This window comes from Geotrypetes seraphini, chromosome 3 (genome assembly GCF_902459505.1).
Source record: "Geotrypetes seraphini chromosome 3, aGeoSer1.1, whole genome shotgun sequence".
Taxonomy (NCBI): Eukaryota; Metazoa; Chordata; class Amphibia; order Gymnophiona; family Dermophiidae; genus Geotrypetes; species Geotrypetes seraphini.
Genome location: NC_047086.1, coordinates 232,775,802 through 232,793,889, shown reverse-complemented (window position 1 = coordinate 232,793,889; position 18,088 = coordinate 232,775,802). Strand labels below are relative to the sequence as shown.

At 44.4% G+C, this 18,088-nt stretch overlaps 1 protein-coding gene across 10 annotated transcripts in view; it reads right to left on the bottom strand.

The window, feature by feature from the left end:
* The window catches only part of LAMA2 (laminin subunit alpha 2), a 1,204,230-nt gene that overhangs the window by 439,844 nt on the left and 746,298 nt on the right, over window positions 1-18,088 (bottom strand). For all 10 annotated transcript variants that reach the window (XM_033936921.1, XM_033936924.1, XM_033936922.1 and 7 more), the window contains one exon: window positions 11,902-12,082. In XM_033936921.1, the coding sequence (XP_033792812.1) occupies window positions 11,902-12,082 (181 nt within the window). The remainder of the gene's footprint in view (window positions 1-11,901; window positions 12,083-18,088) is intronic.

Genomic DNA, 18,088 nt, shown 5'->3' with positions numbered 1-18,088 from the left:
GAAAATGAGTGTGTGGATAAGTCTGATCTTCATTTGTACTGTTACCTCCTTGCCTTTGAATGCTTTGTCGAGGGTCTTCATTGAAGAGTGACCGAATTCTATTCTGCGGAGTATTTCCTCCCTGTTAGTTGCTTCCTTGTTTACAAAAGAACCCAGGAGATTGACAAAATGATCAGCAGGATCCAGCATCTTCTATATTCTGGTTTTGACACGTACACGTGGAATTGTGATGTTACAGCTTCCATTCATAAATGGCAAATCTGAACATATTAGTGTAACCAAAAGTGTGAGGGAATGAACATAAGAATTGCCGCTGCTGGGTCAGACCAGCGGTCCATCGCGCCCAGCAGTCCGCTCACGCGGCGGCCCCCAGGTCAAAGACCTGTGCCCTAACCGAGACCAACCCTACCTGCGTTCGTTCTGGTTCAGCAAGAACTTGTCCAACCTTGTCTTGAATCCCTGGAGGGTGTTTTCCCCTATAACAGCCTCTGGAAGAGCATTCCAGCTCTCCACCACTCTCTTGGTGAAAAAGAACTTCCTTACGTTTGTACGGAATCTATCCCCTTTTAACTTTAGAGAGTGCCCTCTCGTCCTCTCTACCTTGGAGAGGGTGAACAATCTGTCTTTATCTACTGAGTCTAATCCCTTCATTATCTTGAATGTTTCGATCATGTCCCCTCTCAATCTCCTCTTTTAAGGGAGAATAGGCCCAGCTTCTCTAATCTCTCATTGTACGGCAGCTCCTCCAACCCCTTAACCATTTTAGTTGCTCTTCTCTGGACCCTTTCGAGTAGTGCCATGTCCTTCTTCATGTACGGCGACCAGTGCTGGACGCAGTATTCCAGGTGAGGGCATACCATGGCCCGATACAGCGGCATGATTACCTTCTCCGATCTATTCATGATTCCCTTCTTAATCATTCCTAGTATTCTGTTCGCCCTTTTCACCTCCGCCACACATTGTGGCAGACGGCTTCATCGACTTGTCAATCAGTACTCCCAAGTCCCTTTCCTGGGGGGTCTCCCCAAGTACCGCCCCGGACATCCTGTATTCGTGCATGGGATTTTTGATACCAACATGCATTACTTTACACTTATCCACGTTGAACCTCATTTGCCATGTTGTCGCCCATTTCTCGAACATGGTTATGTCGTGTTGCAGATCTTCACAGTCCCCCTGCATCTTCACTACTCTGAATAACTTCGCATCGTTCGCAAATTTAATCACCTCACTCATCGTACCTATTTCCAGATCATTTATGAATATGTTGAAGAGCACGGGTCCAAGCACCGAGCCCTGCGGTACTCCACTGGTGACGTTCTTCCAGTCCGAGTATTGTCCATTTACTCCCACTCTCTGTTTCCTATCCGTTAGCCAGTTTCTAATCCACATGAGTAGTTCACCCTATATTCCATGGCTCTCAATTTTCCGAAGAAGTCGTTCATGCGGAACCTTGTCGAAGGAAGGAATGTTGGATTTAGCTCACACCCCTTTTCGGATGTAGTTTAAGTCATGTTATATCCAGTTAGAGTAGGGTTTTTTTTTACAATCTACTGTAAATTTGCACCTGAGGCAAGGTTAAGTGACATGCCCAAGATCATAAGGAACTGAAGTGGGATTTAAACTGGGTTTCCCTAGTGCTCAGCCTGCTGCTCTATTAGGATATTCCTCAATAATTTTAACTTGGTTTTATTTTGTAGGAAGGTATAAACTACATGGGATTAAGGAGAATGACTCCCTTAATCCCTCACATAAAGCCTCGGCCAGAAGAAGCCTTTGAGTACTACAAATCTCAATATGGACATTTTTCCCTATACCCATGTTTTCCTTTTGTAGATTGGGAAATACATGTGAAGGTTTTAGTCTCACCCAAGCCACACACCCTTTGAAATCTCTGCATGGTGTGGCTCTCCACATATATATAGTAGTTGTTGTTGTTGTTAGGTGCCATCGACTTGTGCTTGAGTCCTAGCGACTTGATGAATTGCAGATCCAAAAAGAAATCAGTTTTGTGCTAGTCCGGAAAGGTCCTCCAGCGTCATCCCCATGGTTGTTTTCAACGTGTCCAGCCATCTGATTGCAGGTCACCCTCTTCGCCTGGTTCCTTCGATCTTCCCAAACATGATGGCCTTCTCCAGTGATCTCTCTCTCTTCTGACGGTGTGATCAAAATAAGACAGTTGTAACTTCATAATTTGGGCTTCGAGTGACATAGCCAGTTTGATCTCTTCCAGAATCGATTTGTTAGTTCTTCTGGCGGTCCACGGCATGCCTAAAATCCTTCTCCAGCACCAAAGCTGGTATTTTTACATGTATGTGATGAACACATGCAAATACCATTGTTTACATATGGCCATGCTTGTAAAATTATGGCCTTTATGTGTTTTAATGTACATATAATGAACCATTTTGCATGCTTTGGCATCTCATAACCTCATTGGTACAGGTTTCACTTTCAGAGTATTGAAAGCTGGTAAGCACATGCTAACTGCTAGTAATAGACGATGCAAGCATTGTCACATGCTCTTCAGAACATTGGCCTTCAAGGCATGAGAAATTCCTAACTACAGAATGCAGAAAGGCTCACAAATGCATGCACTCCAGGAAGCAGTACTGTGCACCGAGTTTTAATTGCAGTGTACAATTGAAACTGTGAGGGTCATGGCAGTCCATGCAGCTCCACTGAATTCAGAGCAGTCAAGCATGGTGCCAGGGCATGCAGCAGAGCACTTACAAATGCCACAGATCTGCAGCACTTTTGAACATTGCCTTTGTGCCTTTTTAATTAGGGGCCTCGCAGGTCTTCACAACATGCTTCTGCCACTCGAAGTATGTATCTGAGCTGGCTTTTTATTAGGTTTGAATTATAACTTCTGGTATAGCAGCATGACAGCTTGTTATCTCCCAAAGGTGAAAGTTGCTTCAGATGAATATAACTCAATCAGATGTTACAACTTTGTACCAGTATCCATTAAACATGAGACCTGATGGTTACACTGCAAGAATCAACGTTTTCAACCCTTAGAATCCCAGAGGTATCAAGTTCCTTCCATTAGTTTTAAGGCATTTTTCCAACTGAACGAGCTTGACTCATCCACAAAGGGCTACAGAAAAAAAGAAAGAAGAAAGGCAGACATATCTGCCTCACTAGGGATCACAGCAGTGCACTGTCAAGACACTTATTCTGATTTGTAGCACTTCTGTAATAGGCCTTGCCTACAACTGGTTCCGTCTCTGTGGAGGGTATTATTAAGCCCTCTCATTATTTGCCTGGTTTGACCGCTTCCGCTCTGAAGACATCAAGAAAGCATTTCCCTTCTGCCTTTTGAGTCTGACACTGTGGTGAATGTAAAGAAACCAGACGAGTTGGGGGAAAAATAAAACAGTCGAACTGTCATGTCCTAGAAAATAGGTGTTTGCATTTTATAGTAACAAGAAGATAACTCAATTGTTGCTTATCAATTTTATGGAGTTGTGTAGGAGGCAAAGGGTGGTGGATGCCTAGAGGTGGTAGGGACAAAAACAGTGACATACTCAAATATAAACCGAGATTTTGGGACCAAATAAATGGCCCAAAAATGAGGGTCTCTGTTTATATTCGAGTCTCCTTCCACTGATAGTGCTTTTTTTCTTCCCCTCCTCATTCAATGATCAGTGCTGTTATTCCCCCACCCCTTTTCGATGTCTGGCACTGCTATCCCCCGACACTTCCCTGATGACCGAAATTGCTAGCCTCCACTAACTACAATCCTCTGCCCCAGACCAATATTGCACTTACAGTTCTAGTGCTCAGGAAGCCAACGTTAACACTCCATGCTGGGCTGGAAAGGGACCTTGAGTGTCTGCACAGGCCTAAGGCCTGCTGGTTCCCACCCTGTCTGAGAATCTCAAGGGAATCTAGCAAGCCTTGAGCATGCGCAGATGCTCAAAGCCCCATATCAGCTTTACACAACGCATTGGCATCCACTTCCTGAACACCAGAACAGTAAGTGTGATGTCAGTCTTGGGCAGGGGGGGGAGCGGATAGTGGATGATAGAAGTGCCTAAGCCAGTGTTTTCCAGTGCTGCCAGTGGCCTCCTCTGTACTGTTCTTTTGCTGCAGTCCATCTCCCCTCTGAAGCAACTTTCTGCTTCCGCTTGATCAGTCTGCAGCAAAGGAACCGTGCAGAGGAGGCTGCAGGCAGCGCAAGAGGATCAATGCCTTGTCGGTGACCTCCTTTTAGTTTTCATGGTGAAGGGGACTTCAGATCCGGGTGGGGAGAGAATTTGGTGGAACCGGAGTGGGGTGGAGGGGGGAGAAAGAAGGGAGAGATGTTGAATGGGAGGGGCAGAGAGTAGAGAAACGGGGGGAGCACATGGCTGGAGGGGAGAAGGACATGGTGGGGCACATGGATGGAGGGAACTGGAAGAGGATGTACATGGAGGGGAAGGGAATGAGATGGTGGCACATGGATGGAGGGAAGTGGGAAAAAAGAGGAGCAGGAAGAGATGGTGCACATGGATGGGAAACTGGGAGAGAAAAGAAAAGAGGGAAGAGATGGTGCACATGGATGGAGGAGAGGGGAAGAGCTGGAAAGATAGATTTGAAATGGAGGCAGAAAAATGGAATAAAATCAAATATGAAAATCAGTTCCAAATATGGATGTAGTGAAAAAGTGAAGGAGAGGAAAGACAAAGCTAGACAAGTTCCTGCTGAACTAGAACGTACGCAGGTAATGCTAGTCTCAGTTAGGGCACTGGTGTTTGACCTAAAGGCTGCCGCGTGAGCGGATTGCTGGGCACAATGGACCACTGGTCTGACCAAGCAGCGGCCTTGGAAATAGCGTTAAGAGCACAGATAGAACAAGATGTTCAGAAAAATAAAATTGCCAGATAACAAAGGTAGGGAAAATGATTTTATTTTCAATTTAGTGATTGAAATATGTTAATTTTGGAAAATTTACATCTGCTGTTTTTATATTTTTGACTGTTCAGGAAGAAATGCATTTCTATTTCTCTTGTGGTGTACGGTGTGCAGAGTCTGGCATATTAGGGTTTCATTTGTATACAATAGTACTTTTAGTTTGTGGGTTTATATTTGAAGAGGGGTTTTTTTTTTCTGTTTTTTGCATGTGTGGTTGAGGCTGGTGGGGACAGAAATCGAGAAGCTTTGGTTAGTGTTGTGGCCCCAAATAAGAAGATATTTGTCAGCTCTCCTTCAACTCTTTTGGACTCGAAACAGCCCCAGCAGACAAAAATGAGTGATTATGGCATGATTCCTGACATAACCATATTTCTAATCTCCGTTTATATTTGATTCAACCTTTTTTCCTCCTTTTTGGGGGGAAAAATGTTATCTCGGTTTATATTTGGATCGGTTTATATTCAAGTATGTATGCTAATTCAAAAGATTGTGGCATAAACACAGAGGATGGAATCAAAGCAAAACTTAAATAAATTATTTCCCATTTCAGAAAAGACAAGGAGGTTGTAACCTGCATAGAACAGGGACAGAAGGGCGTAACTCACAGTGGCCAGGCCTTGGGGGCCTGGTCTCTCCCAGACTGAGGTGCTTTCTGTCACATTGGTTGGTGGAGGTCTGCAGGCCCCATCAGCAGAAGCCCTATTATGTTCAAAGCTAGGGAGGCCTGACAGTTAGCAGTGTTTTTCTGGGCTGCTGACACGCTGGCCTGGATGTTTGCTTTTTGTGAAACTGAGCATGTCATGGGGAGGCTCACCCGCTGTGCATGCTGGGCTTTTGTGCATGCATGAAACACGAGCCTCCCTTCTACATGTTAAAAACAGAGCAAGTGCAGGGGGAGTAGCTGGTGCATTAACAGCCCAGGAAAAAAATGCCATTAACTGCAAGACTTCAGATGGAGGATGGCTTCTGCTGATGGGGAATGGGGATTGGGGATTGGGGATTGGGGATTGCCCCCCCCCCCACCCCCCGCACTAGCTTAGGTTTGTGGAGTCATGGGAGGAAGAGCAGAGTGGCATGAAGTAGGGCAAAATTTGGTGTCCCCCACTTTGGGCCCTGGAATCCCCAAAATTTGAGGCCTGGCTACAAACCTACTGCACAGAGTGGCAGGTACATCTCTAGTACTTTCCTGGGCAGGCTAGATGGACCACAGAGGTCTTTATTTGCAGTTATTTACTACATTATTATGTTGCTATATAAATGCAACATTGTTCAAATTTTCATTAAAGAAACACTTTGGGAATGAAAGTCACTTCAAGAGATCATTGGAAGTTGTTTATTTGTTTGCTTTTTTATTATTGACCTATGCTTGTTTCTTGAACATAAGAACATAAGAACATAAGCAATGCCTCTGCTGGGTCAGACCTGAGGTCCATCATGCCCAGCAGTCCGCTCACGCGGCGGCCCAACAGGTCCAGGACCTGTGCAGTAATCCTCTATTTATACCCCTCTATCCCCTTTTCCAGCAGGAAATTGTCCAATCCTTTCTTAAACCCCTGTACTGTACTCTGCCCTATTACTCCCTCTGGAAGCGCATTCCAGGTGTCCACCACTCGTTGGGTAAAGAAGAACTTCCTAGCATTCGTTTTAAATCTGTCCCCTTTCAACTTTTCCAAGTGTCCTCTTGTTCTTTTATTTTTCGAAAGTTTGAAGAATCTGTCCTTCTCTACTCTCTCTATGCCCTTCATGATCTTATAAGTCTCTATCATATCCCCTCTAAGTCTCCTCTTCTCCAGGGAAAAGAGACCCAGTTTCTCCAATCTCTCAGCGTATGAGAGGTTTTCCATCCCTTTTATCAAGCGTGTCGCTCTCCTCTGAACCCTCTCGAGTAACGCCATATCCTTCCTAAGGTACGGAGACCAATATTGGACGCAGTATTCCAGATGCGGGCGCACCATCGCCCGATACAATGGCAGGATAACTTCTTTTGTCCTTGTTGTAATACCCTTCTTGATTATGCCTAGCATTCTATTTGCTTTCTTAGCGGCTGTTGCGCACTGTGCCGTCGGCTTCATTGTCATGTCCACCATTACCCCCAAGTCCCTTTCTTGGTTGCTCTCATTCAATAATATCCCTCCCATCGTATAGTTGTACCTCGGGTTTCTGTTTCCAACATGCAATACTTTACATTTCTCAACGTTGAACTTCATCTGCCATCTCGCCGCCCATTCCCCCAATTTGTTCAAGTCCCTTTGCAATTCTTCGCATTCCTCTTTAGTCCCAGCTCCACTAAATAGTTTTGTATCGTCCGCAAATTTTATTATCTCACACTTCGTGCCTGTTTCTAGATCATTTATGAATATATTAAATAGCAGCGGCCCGAGCACTGAGCCCTGCGGAACACCACTCGTGACCCCCATCCAGTCCGAGTAGTGGCCCTTCACCCCTACCCTCTGTTTCCTACCCGCCAACCAGTTTCTGATCCATCTATGTACGTCTCCGTCCACTCCATGGTTCTTCAGTTTCCGGAGTAGACGTTCGTGAGGCACCTTGTCAAAGGCTTTTTGGAAATCAAGGTATATGATGTCTATGGGGTCTCCTCTGTCCATCCGTTTGTTAATTCCTTCGAAGAAGTGCAATAAGTTCGTTAGGCACGATCTCCCCCTGCAGAAACCATGTTGGGTTGTTTTCAAAAGTTCGTTTCTTTCCAGATGTTCATCGATGTGTTCTTTAATCAGTGCTTCCGTCAGTTTCCCCGGAACCGAAGTCAAACTCACTGGTCTGTAGTTTCCCGGGTCACCTCTTGATCCCTTTTTAAAGATGGGCGTGACATTGGCTATCTTCCAATCCTCCGGGATCATGCCTGTTTTCAAGGATAGGTTGCAAATTTGCTGCAGTAGTTCCGCTATCTCCTCCTTTAATTCCTTCAGAACCCTGGGATGGATTCCGTCCGGACCCGGGGATTTGTCAGTTTTAAGTTTTTCTATCTGCCTGTGTACATCATCAAGGCTCACTTCCATGGATGTTAATTTTTCTGCTTGATTTCCATTGAATATTTGTTCAGGTTCCGGTATGTTGGTTGTGTCTTCGTTTGTAAATACAGACGAGAAGAACATGTTGAGTCTTTCTGCGACTTCTTTCTCCTCCTTCACCGCTCCCTTCCTGTCTCCTTCGTCCAGCGGTCCTACCTCCTCCCTAGCTGGCTGTTTCCCTTTAACATATCTGAAGAACGGTTTGAAATTTCGTGCCTCCCTGGCTAGCCTCTCTTCATACTCTCTTTTGGCTTTTCGAACCACACGGTGACATTCTTTTTGATACTTCCTGTGCTCCTTCTGGTTCCCTTCAGTTTTGTCCTTTTTCCATTCCCTGAATGAATTTTTCTTATTGCCTATCGCTTCCTTCACTATTTTAGTCATCCATACTGGGTCTTTTGTTCGACCCTTTTTGCACCCCTTTCTGAATCTGGGGATGTGCAGATTTTGTGCCTCGCTCACTGTGTCTTTGAAAAAAGACCAGGCATGTTCTACTGTTTGCCATTTTTTGGAAGTGTTCCTAAGTTTCTTCCTTACCATTTCCCTCATTGCTTCATAGTTTCCTTTCCTGAAGTTGAAAGATGTCGCTATGGTTCTCTTTCCGTTCGGTATGCCTACTTCAACCTTGAACTTGATCATATTATGATCACTGTTTCCCAACGGTCCCACTACTTCCACTTCCTTTGCAGGTCCCCTTAGTCCATTTAGGATTAAATCCAGAGTGGCATTTCCTCTCGTCGGTTCTCTAACAAGCTGCTCCATGAAGCAATCTTGTATAGCCTCCAGGAATTCTGTCTCCCTAGCGCATCTTGAGCTTCCAAGACTCCAGTCTATCCCAGGATAGTTGAAGTCTCCCATAACAACTGTGTAACCACTTTTGCATTCTCGCTTCATCTCGGCATCCATTTCTTTATCGCTATCTCCAGTTTGCCCGAGTGGACGATAGTATAGGCCCATCTTTATTTCATGCCCTTTCCTACCCGGTATTTTAACCCATAGCGATTCCAGTTTGTTGATCATCTCCGCTGTGTCCATTCTTGTCGATTGTATGCTTTCTTTTACGTATAGGGCTATTCCTCCTCCTTTCTGACCTGACCTATCCCGGCGATAGAGCTTGTACCCCGGCAGTGCTGTATCCCATTTGTTTTCCTCATTCCACCACGTTTCAGAGATTCCAATGATGTCTATGTCCTCTGCATTGGCCATGGCTTCTAGCTCCCCCATTTTGTTTCTTAAACTCCTTGCATTAGTATATATGCAGTTTAGATCCTGGCATTTTGTCGTCTTCATTTCTTTTCCCTGTGCTTCAGTCTTTGGTGTCTTCTCTTTTGCTACAATCTTTCTAACCTCCTCTTCTGGGTTAGTTGACTCCTGTAATTTGTCTCTTGTTTCTTCCCTGCCTTTTTTCCCCTTAGTATCTTCACGGGATACCTTTTTCCGAATCATCGACGCTAGGTCGACTGTCGGCTTTCCCCTTTCTCTTAGTTTAAAGCCTGTTCTATTCCTCTCTTGACGTTGTTTGCTAGAAGTCTTGTTCCCGCCACGCTCAGGTGCAGTCCATCTCTCCTGTAGAGCTTGCTCTTGCCCCAGAACGTTGTCCAGTTCCTCACGAAGTGGAACCCTTCTTCCTCACACCATCTCCTCATCCATGCATTTATTGATTGTAGTTCTTCCTGCCTTTTCACATCTGCCCTCGGTACCGGTAGGATCTCTGAGAATGCTATCTTCTGGGTCCTCATCTTCAGTTTCCTTCCTAGAATCTTGAACTGTTCTATCAGCGTGCCTCTTCTGTAGTCTCTCCTGCTGACATCATTCGTCCCGATGTGGATCATTACTGCGGTCTCTTCCGTCTCCGCTCCTTCCAGGACCTTCCCAATTTTGTCCACGATGTCCTTGGTTCTCGCTCCTGGGAGGCAGGTCACCAGTCGATCCTCTCTTCCTCCTGCTATGTGGCTGTCCACATGCCTCAATATCGAGTCTCCCACCAGGATCGCTGACTTTCCCTTCTTCAATTTTCTTATCGGTCTCAGGTCAATGTCCTCGGTGTGCTTAGCTCTCTCTTCTTCTGGGCATCGACTAGCCAATTCTTCCCCCTCGTGTGGTATTCTTCTGTGGGTGTCTTCTTTGAGGTCATCTGCTTCTTGCTCCCCCTTCCAAGTTGGTGTTGCATCATCTCTCATCTGGAGTTCGTTCTCTTCCACCCTCCTCCTGTATGCTTCCTCAATGAATTCCTCGAGTTCCCTGACTTCCTTCTCGATGTGTTTCTCACTCCTGAAGTCTTCAAATGCCCTGGTAGGGTCCTCCGTGGTGTAAAGTCCTTCTAGCTCCTGTATCTTGTCCTCAAGTCGCTTGACTTCTTTCTTCAAGCTTTTCAGCTCCTGACACCGACTGCATACGTATGACTGTCTCCCCGAGGGGAGGTAGTCATACATATGACAGTCCGCGCAGAACACTGGAAAGCTCATCTTCTGGTTACCTTCTGCTTCCATCGGGGTTACTACTTTAAAAAAAAAACAGATAAGTTTACGTGTTCCTTCGGTGCCTGCTTCCTTCTGCACCTGCTTCTTGCTTTACTGCCTTCTGCCTTTGTATGGACTGCCTACGCTCTACCTTTCCTTACTTTTGTTTGTGTGATTGTTCTTTCTGTGCCTGGTGCCTTTGCACAACCTTGCCTAACTTTTGCTTGTGTGTGGTTGTTCCTTCTGTATCTGCTTCTTGCCTTGCTGCTTTCTTGTGTGTGTTGTCTTTTCTCTTCCTTACCTTACTGCTGCTTGTGTGTTCGTCTCTTCTGCGCTGCTTGCCACTAACTCACCTTTCAGTCCTTCCCTGTGCTCTTGGGTGTAGTGACTTGGCCCTTCTTGAGGCCCTTCGCAAAGGCGCTCTCGCTAAGGCGAGCGCCTTTGCCGCTCGCCTTCGCCGCGCGCCTAACGGCTGTGCGCCGTTGGCTCCGCCCCCTTTTATGGGGGGTTCGGGTGCTGACTCCTCTGACGCGGTGGGGGTGGGCGGAGCTAACTCTCGCCCAGCCCCTAGCCTCCTGCTCTCCTCTGTCTCCCTCCTCTGCTCGTTTTTGCTTCTAAAACTGCTTTTCTCCCTTGCTGCTTCTACTCCTCTTGCCTGATGCTGTGCACCACGTTCGTCGTTGGCTCCGCCCCCTTTTATGGGGGGTTCGGGTGCTGACTCCTCTGACGCGGTGGGGGTGGGCGGAGCTAACTCTCGCCCAGCCCCTAGCCTCCTGCTCTCCTCTGTCTCCCTCCTCTGCTCGTTTTTGCTTCTAAAACTGCTTTTCTCCCTTGCTGCTTCTACTCCTCTTGCCTGATGCTGTGCACCACGTTCGTCGTTGGCTCCGCCCCCTTTTATGGGGGTTCGGGTGCTGACTCCTCTGACGCGGTGGGGGTGGGCGGAGCTAACTCTCGCCCAGCCCCTAGCCTCCTGCTCTCCTCTGTCTCCCTCCTCTGCTCGTTTTTGCTTCTAAAACTGCTTTTCTCCCTTGCTGCTTCTACTCCTATTTATTTTTTTTTTTCCAACTTAAAGGGTGCCCATCTCATTTTATGTCACTTTAACAGCTCTGCACTCTGACATCTGCTAATCTTCTCACCAGCTTCTCCATTAAGCATGAACAGAGCTAATGTGAAGAAAGCAACTGGCCTTTGGTTGATCTTTGTTCTATCATGATCTCTCTGTACTGCCTCAAAATAAATTATTATGCTTTATTACTTTACCCAATTGTTCAGAAATGTCAAGTGCCCTTTTATTTAAAAAAAAAAATAATCAGTAGCCCATCACAGGCATACTGAGGCTCTGTAATATCTCTTCTGGATGTTTTTATGCATCTGCACATATGTCCTTTTCTACCAAAAAACACAGACTGCATACCTGTTCCAGAAGTATTATGTCCTATAAGGTCAGGCTCTTATTTCAGTGGAACATGTTACCTGAATGCAAACAATTCATAATGGTGCTTATTACGTACGAGTGCATCCTCCTTCTTCAAAGCGGAAATACCCATGAGCACAGCGGTCACATTTCTTCCCCATCACTCCAGGCTGACACAGGCACTGGCCGCTCTCATCACAGTCAAATGACTTCGAGCCAAAGGAGTTACAGTTGCAAGGAACGCAGCCTCTGGATGACTGGAGGCCAAAGGTTTCAGGCTGTCAAGAGGAACCAATGAAAATATTAGGAGCAGAGCAGGCAAATAGCAGTAGAAATAATAGAGAGAGAGAGAGAAAAAAAAAAAAAAACTAGTGGCAGGTCCAGTTCCTGGTATCTCATATCCCCTTCCCTGCCAGTTCTATCTAACCAATTATTAATCCCAAAGATACTGCCTATTCCTTTTTGCAAAAAAAAAAAAAAAAAGGGGGAACTAGCATTGCTCCTGGGAACTGGTTATTCATTAGTTCATGCTCTCACTTCTCTACGCTGCCTGCGATTCCTAGTGGGATCCAACGTTTGCTGTCTATGCTTTGAGGTTCTTCCAAAAGCTCCCAAATTTTAATTACTAAGCATTTGTTTCTGCTGAGCTGGAGGAAAGCAGTTGCAAATCTATGCAAATATAACGACTTTATTTTGCTTTTTTTTTTAAATACACAGCCTGAAATATTTTAGACAGAAGCATTATAGTAGGTGTCCTGCGGCTGCCAGGGAGCCATGCGAAAAGAAACACACAGCACTGCCTTAGCTGCGTAAGCACTAAGCTGTTTAGCTACACGGGGCTCCTTTTACGAAGCCACGTTAGCAGTTTAACGCACGTAATAGCGCGCGCCAAACTGCCGGCCACGCTAGACGCTAACGCCAGCATTGAGCGCGTGCTAAAAAAGCTGCGTGCGCTAAAACCGCTAACGCGGCTTCGTAAAAGGAGCCCATAATGTAACTTTGAAATAAGAAATGGATGCAGATCCTGGGGATCTGCATTTATTGGAAAGAGTGTAGGAAAGGACAGCAGTTTCCACATGGTTTCATGTTATTTTAAACTTAAAATGAAAGGAAATTCTGCTTTTGCTCTGTGTCTTCAATAGTGCACACTACTGCAAAATACGTATCATGCATCCTTGCTCAGATGATATAACTACTGCAAAATATTACGTATTAGTGCTCAGATACTGCACACTATTGTCCCATAGTATTGAAACCCAGCACATACTATTGAGCAATAATGCAGGTTATTTGAGCAACAGGAGAGAGGCGCACTGTTACAGGCTGAAGGCCTACTGTTTCCAACAATGGCCAATCCAGGTCACGAGTGCTCGACAAGATCTCCAGAACAATAAGGCACTCAATTGAGCATTAAGGTAAACTATTGAGCAATGAAGTATATTAACTCTGCAACAAAAAGTAGCAAACCTAAATAAAACAAACACATAACAATCCTTAAAACACAGGAAATTAAAGAAATGAATATTTTTTGACTTGCAAATACTGGCAGAGCTGGGGGGGGGGAATTTGAGGGTCACTGCAGGTATGGAAGAGATGCACAAAACATAGCACGCATTCATTCATACAGGACAGGGGGGGGGTCCAACCTTGGTCCTCGAGGGCCACAACCCAGTCAGGTTTTCAGAATTTCCCCAATGAGTGTGCATGAGATCTATTGGCAGGGAGTGTGTGGTGCAGTGATTAAAGCTACAGCCTCAGCACCCTGTAGGTTCAAACCTACACTGTTTCTTGTGACCCTGGGTAAGTCACTTAGGGCTAGATTCACTAACCTTCCCGATTCACTCCGCTCCGTGTCCGATCCGAGACAGGCCGACTGATTCACAACAGGTCTGTATTCAAATGGGGGCGATTGGAGGAACGTCCCCAGCAACCACATGGATCGCTTGAAAGCGATCCTGACGCATGCACAGACCATCTTCTTTGCCTGTAGATGGACTGTGCATGCGTTTGATGTCCGTGTTTGCTTTTTAATTTTTTTTTTTACTTTCGCTGGCAATATCAAATAGCTCTTTAAAACATTGTGCTGGATGATAAAGCTCTTCTGAGGGATATTTTTTTTTTTACTTTTTTACTCACCAGACCATGGTTTTAGCCTGCGGGTTTAAAGCGGGTTAAAATCACAGGCTCGTGCTGCAGGGAAGGGCAGCAGAGCAGGAGAGTTGGGCCGGCAAAAAAAAATCAATCAGCAAAATCACTCGAAAAAAAATCAGCATAAGCGCAAATGACAGCATTTTCGAGAGGCTTTTTTTTAGCGGGGCGGCAAGCAGGAGAGACAGGCCAGAGAGTGGGGCGACAAGCAGGAGAGTCGGAGCTGTAAAGCAGGAGAGTCGGGCCAGCAAAAAAATCAGTTAGCAAAATCACTCGAGAAAATCAGCATAAACACAAATGACAGCATTTTCAAGAGGCTTTTTTCAGCAGGGCGGCAAGCAGAAGAGCTGGACTAGAGAGTGGGGCGACAAGCAGGAGAGTCGGAGCAGAGAGCGGGGGGGCGGGGTAAGGGGCAAGATCAGGAGAGTCAGTAAAGAGCAGGGTTTTTGCACAAGCGACCGGTCCTCAGCAGTCGCTTGTTTTTGGATCGGCCAGCCCAGTCGGTGTGCCTGAAAATGTTTAGTGAATCGCTGCCTTCTTACATTTGCATGCAATATCCCTCATTTGCATGCACGGATCGGAATCGGATCGGGAGGAAGGTTAGTGAATCAGGTCAGGGTCGCAAAGGGATCGCTAAGTGGTCGGGACTTGATCGGTGGGCTTAGTGAATCTAGCCCTATATCCCTCCATTGCCCTAGGTGCATTAGATAGACTGTGAGCCCACTGGGACAGATAGGGAAAAATGCTTGAGTACCTGAATAAATTCATGTAAACTGTTCCAATCTCTCCTGGGAGAACAGTATATGAAAATTGAATAAATAAATACAATGGAGGCAGTACATGCAAATAGATCTCATGCATATTTATTGGGGGACATTCTGTAAACCCAACTGGATTGTGGCCCTCAAGGACCAAGTTTGCCTACTCCCATTTTACAGCAGAAATCCTAGGAAGAACAGGTTTATTTGCTGTGAAATTTAAACAATTTTCCACCTGATTGACTTCCAAGAAAATTTGCCATTTTTGCTGAGGTCTATTGAACAATATAACTGCAAGACAATGTCCCCATCCCTAATTCATCTGGATATTGCACAAAAGTGTATGGTGTGCCAACTCCAAATTATGACATCTCACGTCATATGGGATCAAACAAAAGATCCAAGATTCTGAAAATCAAAATCTATTTCCTCGGCTCAAATTAGTTGGGCTTTCAGCTCTAAAAGCCCAACTTCTCTGACACCCCTCCAGAGACTGGCGAACTAATGACTAATAACCCCTTACTATAATACATTTGATCAATCCCACAAAATACAAAATCAAAATTTGATCTATGCATACACAAACATGCAAAACACCAAAGAGTCATAGTTCTTTTAGATTGTCCACGGACTCTGATGGACTCTAGAAACAATGAGAGGGTTCACAAGCCTAAGGTGACTGCAGCCATGCATGAGTACTGAAAAGTAATAATGAGCTGTCATTTGCGATAACATGCCTTTAAGAAAAGTATACCCTCTTTAATAAATGGTGCCCAAGTTAGGTGCACAATTGGGTACACAGTTATAGAATAAGGCAGCTTATAATGCCCTTGTATTCTCTATGGTACAGCCGTACCTCGAATACTATGTGCAGTTCTGGTCACTGTATGTCAAGAAAGATATAGCCGAATTAGAAAAGGTACAGAGATAGGTGACAAAAATTATAAAAAGAATGCATCAAACAAATTTAATAAAATATGGGAAATCTTATAGTTACGCGCCTGTTAAACCATGAGGATTTGTTTGAATACAGTGTACAACCATACTGTTTTTTGTTTTATCTATGATAGCATTAATGATTAATTGTTATTCATAATGTTTTGTTCTGTTTTTCTTCCTTACTTTTATGTGACATGTCATTTTACATACGTGTATGATTACTTTAAATGCCAATAAAAATTATTAAATAAAAAAAAAAGGACTGGGACGACTTCCCTATGAGGAAAGGCTAAAGTAACTAGGGATCTTTAGCTTAGAGAAGAGATGGCTCAGGGGTGATATGATAGAGGTCTATAAAATAATGAGTGGAGTGGAAAGGGTAGATGTGAATCACTTGTTAGCCTTTTCCAAAAATACTAGGACTAGGGGGCATGCGATGAAGCTACTAAGTAGTAGATTTAAAACAAATCAGATAAAAATATTTATTTACACAACATGTAATTAAACTCTAGAATTCATTGCCTGGAGAATGTGGTGAAATCAGTTAGTTTGCCAGGGTTTAAAAAAGGCTTGGACAATTTCCTAAAAGAGAAGTCCATAGGCCATTATTGAGATGGCTTGGGGATATGCACTGCTTATTCCTATGATAAGCAACATAAAATCTGTTTTACTACTTGGGATCTAGCTAGGAACTTAGGACCTTATATAATATTAGGTGTCAAACTTTATGGTTTGTGTGCAAAGTTGGGCACCCAATTTATAGACCTGTAATATGATATGGTTGATTTTTGCTGGATTTAGTGATTATAAAATATTTCATGGACTAAAGTGTGTTTCTGAGAGACTCAAGCTGGCCATCTGTCTAAGCACTTATTCAGTAGGTAACAAAAGGATGGCTGGGTATTGCCATAGTTTCTATTCAGATCTTTTATTGCAAGATAAAAGTGTTAACTACCCCAGTCTGCATGAACCATACTTACCCCTCCGTTTACAAAACTACGCAAGAGGTCTTTAGCATTGGCCGGTGCGCTCAATGCTCTGCACTGCTCCGATGGTCATAGAATTCCTACGAGTGTTCGAGCAATGTAGAGTATTCAGCATGCTGGCTGGTGCTAAAAACCTCTTGTCGGTTTTGTAAAAGGGAGGTGGAGGGTTAGTAATCAGAGGCTGGGACCTAAAACTTCAAGATAACGATTTTCTTTAACCTTATAAATGCATAGGAAAGACTAAACCATTCAAGAATGAAAGGATAACCATTCACCTGAAACTTTCCTGACAAAAACCCTATCAAAATCCAATCAAGGCTGCCCAGCCAGAAAGCAAACCAGATCTAATCTAATCTAATCCTTAGGTTTGTATACCGCATCATCTCCATTCGGCCAGAAACAGAAAAAGGTTGAATTGAAATCCTGCACTGTGATTGGCCACTATGCCTAAATTTTGAATGGCTAACACTCTTGAGTTCCTGTCTTGGTGATTGGACCGGACATCAAGCCCCTAAAGTCCATAAAAAGGGGATTTGCTTATGCTCTTTCTCTTTGGATCATTCCTGGACATTCAACACCCCTTGCTGTAATCTTTCCTCTACAGTCAAGATGCCATGTGCTCTCATCTGCAAATGAAGAACTTTTCTTCCAGCAAGGCCCATATCAGAGTGAGTTACTTAAATTAATCATTCTGCTTCTATAACAAAATCTTATCTTGTGGCACATTTCCCTTGTGGAAAGATCCCTAAATTGTAACTGAACTTTCTGCATTGCCTGCCTAATTACATTACATTACATTACATTACGGATTTCTATTCCGCCTATACCTTGCAGTTCAAGGCGGATTACAAAAAGATTTGACTGGACATTTTCCAGTGAAGATACAATTTTTTTTTTTTTTTTTTTTTGACAGAGGAGAGATAGCTGGATAGATTCCTAAGGGGATTTAGGGGTTGGATAGTAAAATGACAGTGCCGAACTGTGTGATATGGACAAAGAGAATATTGTTAGAGTAGGTAAGATTACCATCTAATTTTTGGGGTCTGTTTGCTTGGAAGGTGTTTAGGTGGGTTATTTGGGGACGTAATATCTTGAGGTAGGTGAAGAATGGTTAAGATATTTGGATGAATTTTTTGAAAAGCAGGGTTTTGATTTCTTTTCGGAATGTTTTGAAGTCGTCCGATGTTGTCAGCAGATTGGAGATGGTATGGTTGAGTTTTGCTGCTTGTGTAGCCAGAAGGTTGTCAAACAATTTCTTGCGTAGTGTGCCTTTGAGTGGGGGAAAGGTAAAAGGGTTTGGGGTTCTTCTGTGTCTTGAGGTGGAGATCTGGTTTAAGCGGTTGTTTAGGTAGGAAGGGGAAGAGCCATGTAACGCTTTGAATAATAGGCAGTAGAATTTGAATTGAATTCGTGCTTGTATGGGTAACCAGTGGGAGTCTAAGAAGGCAGTAGT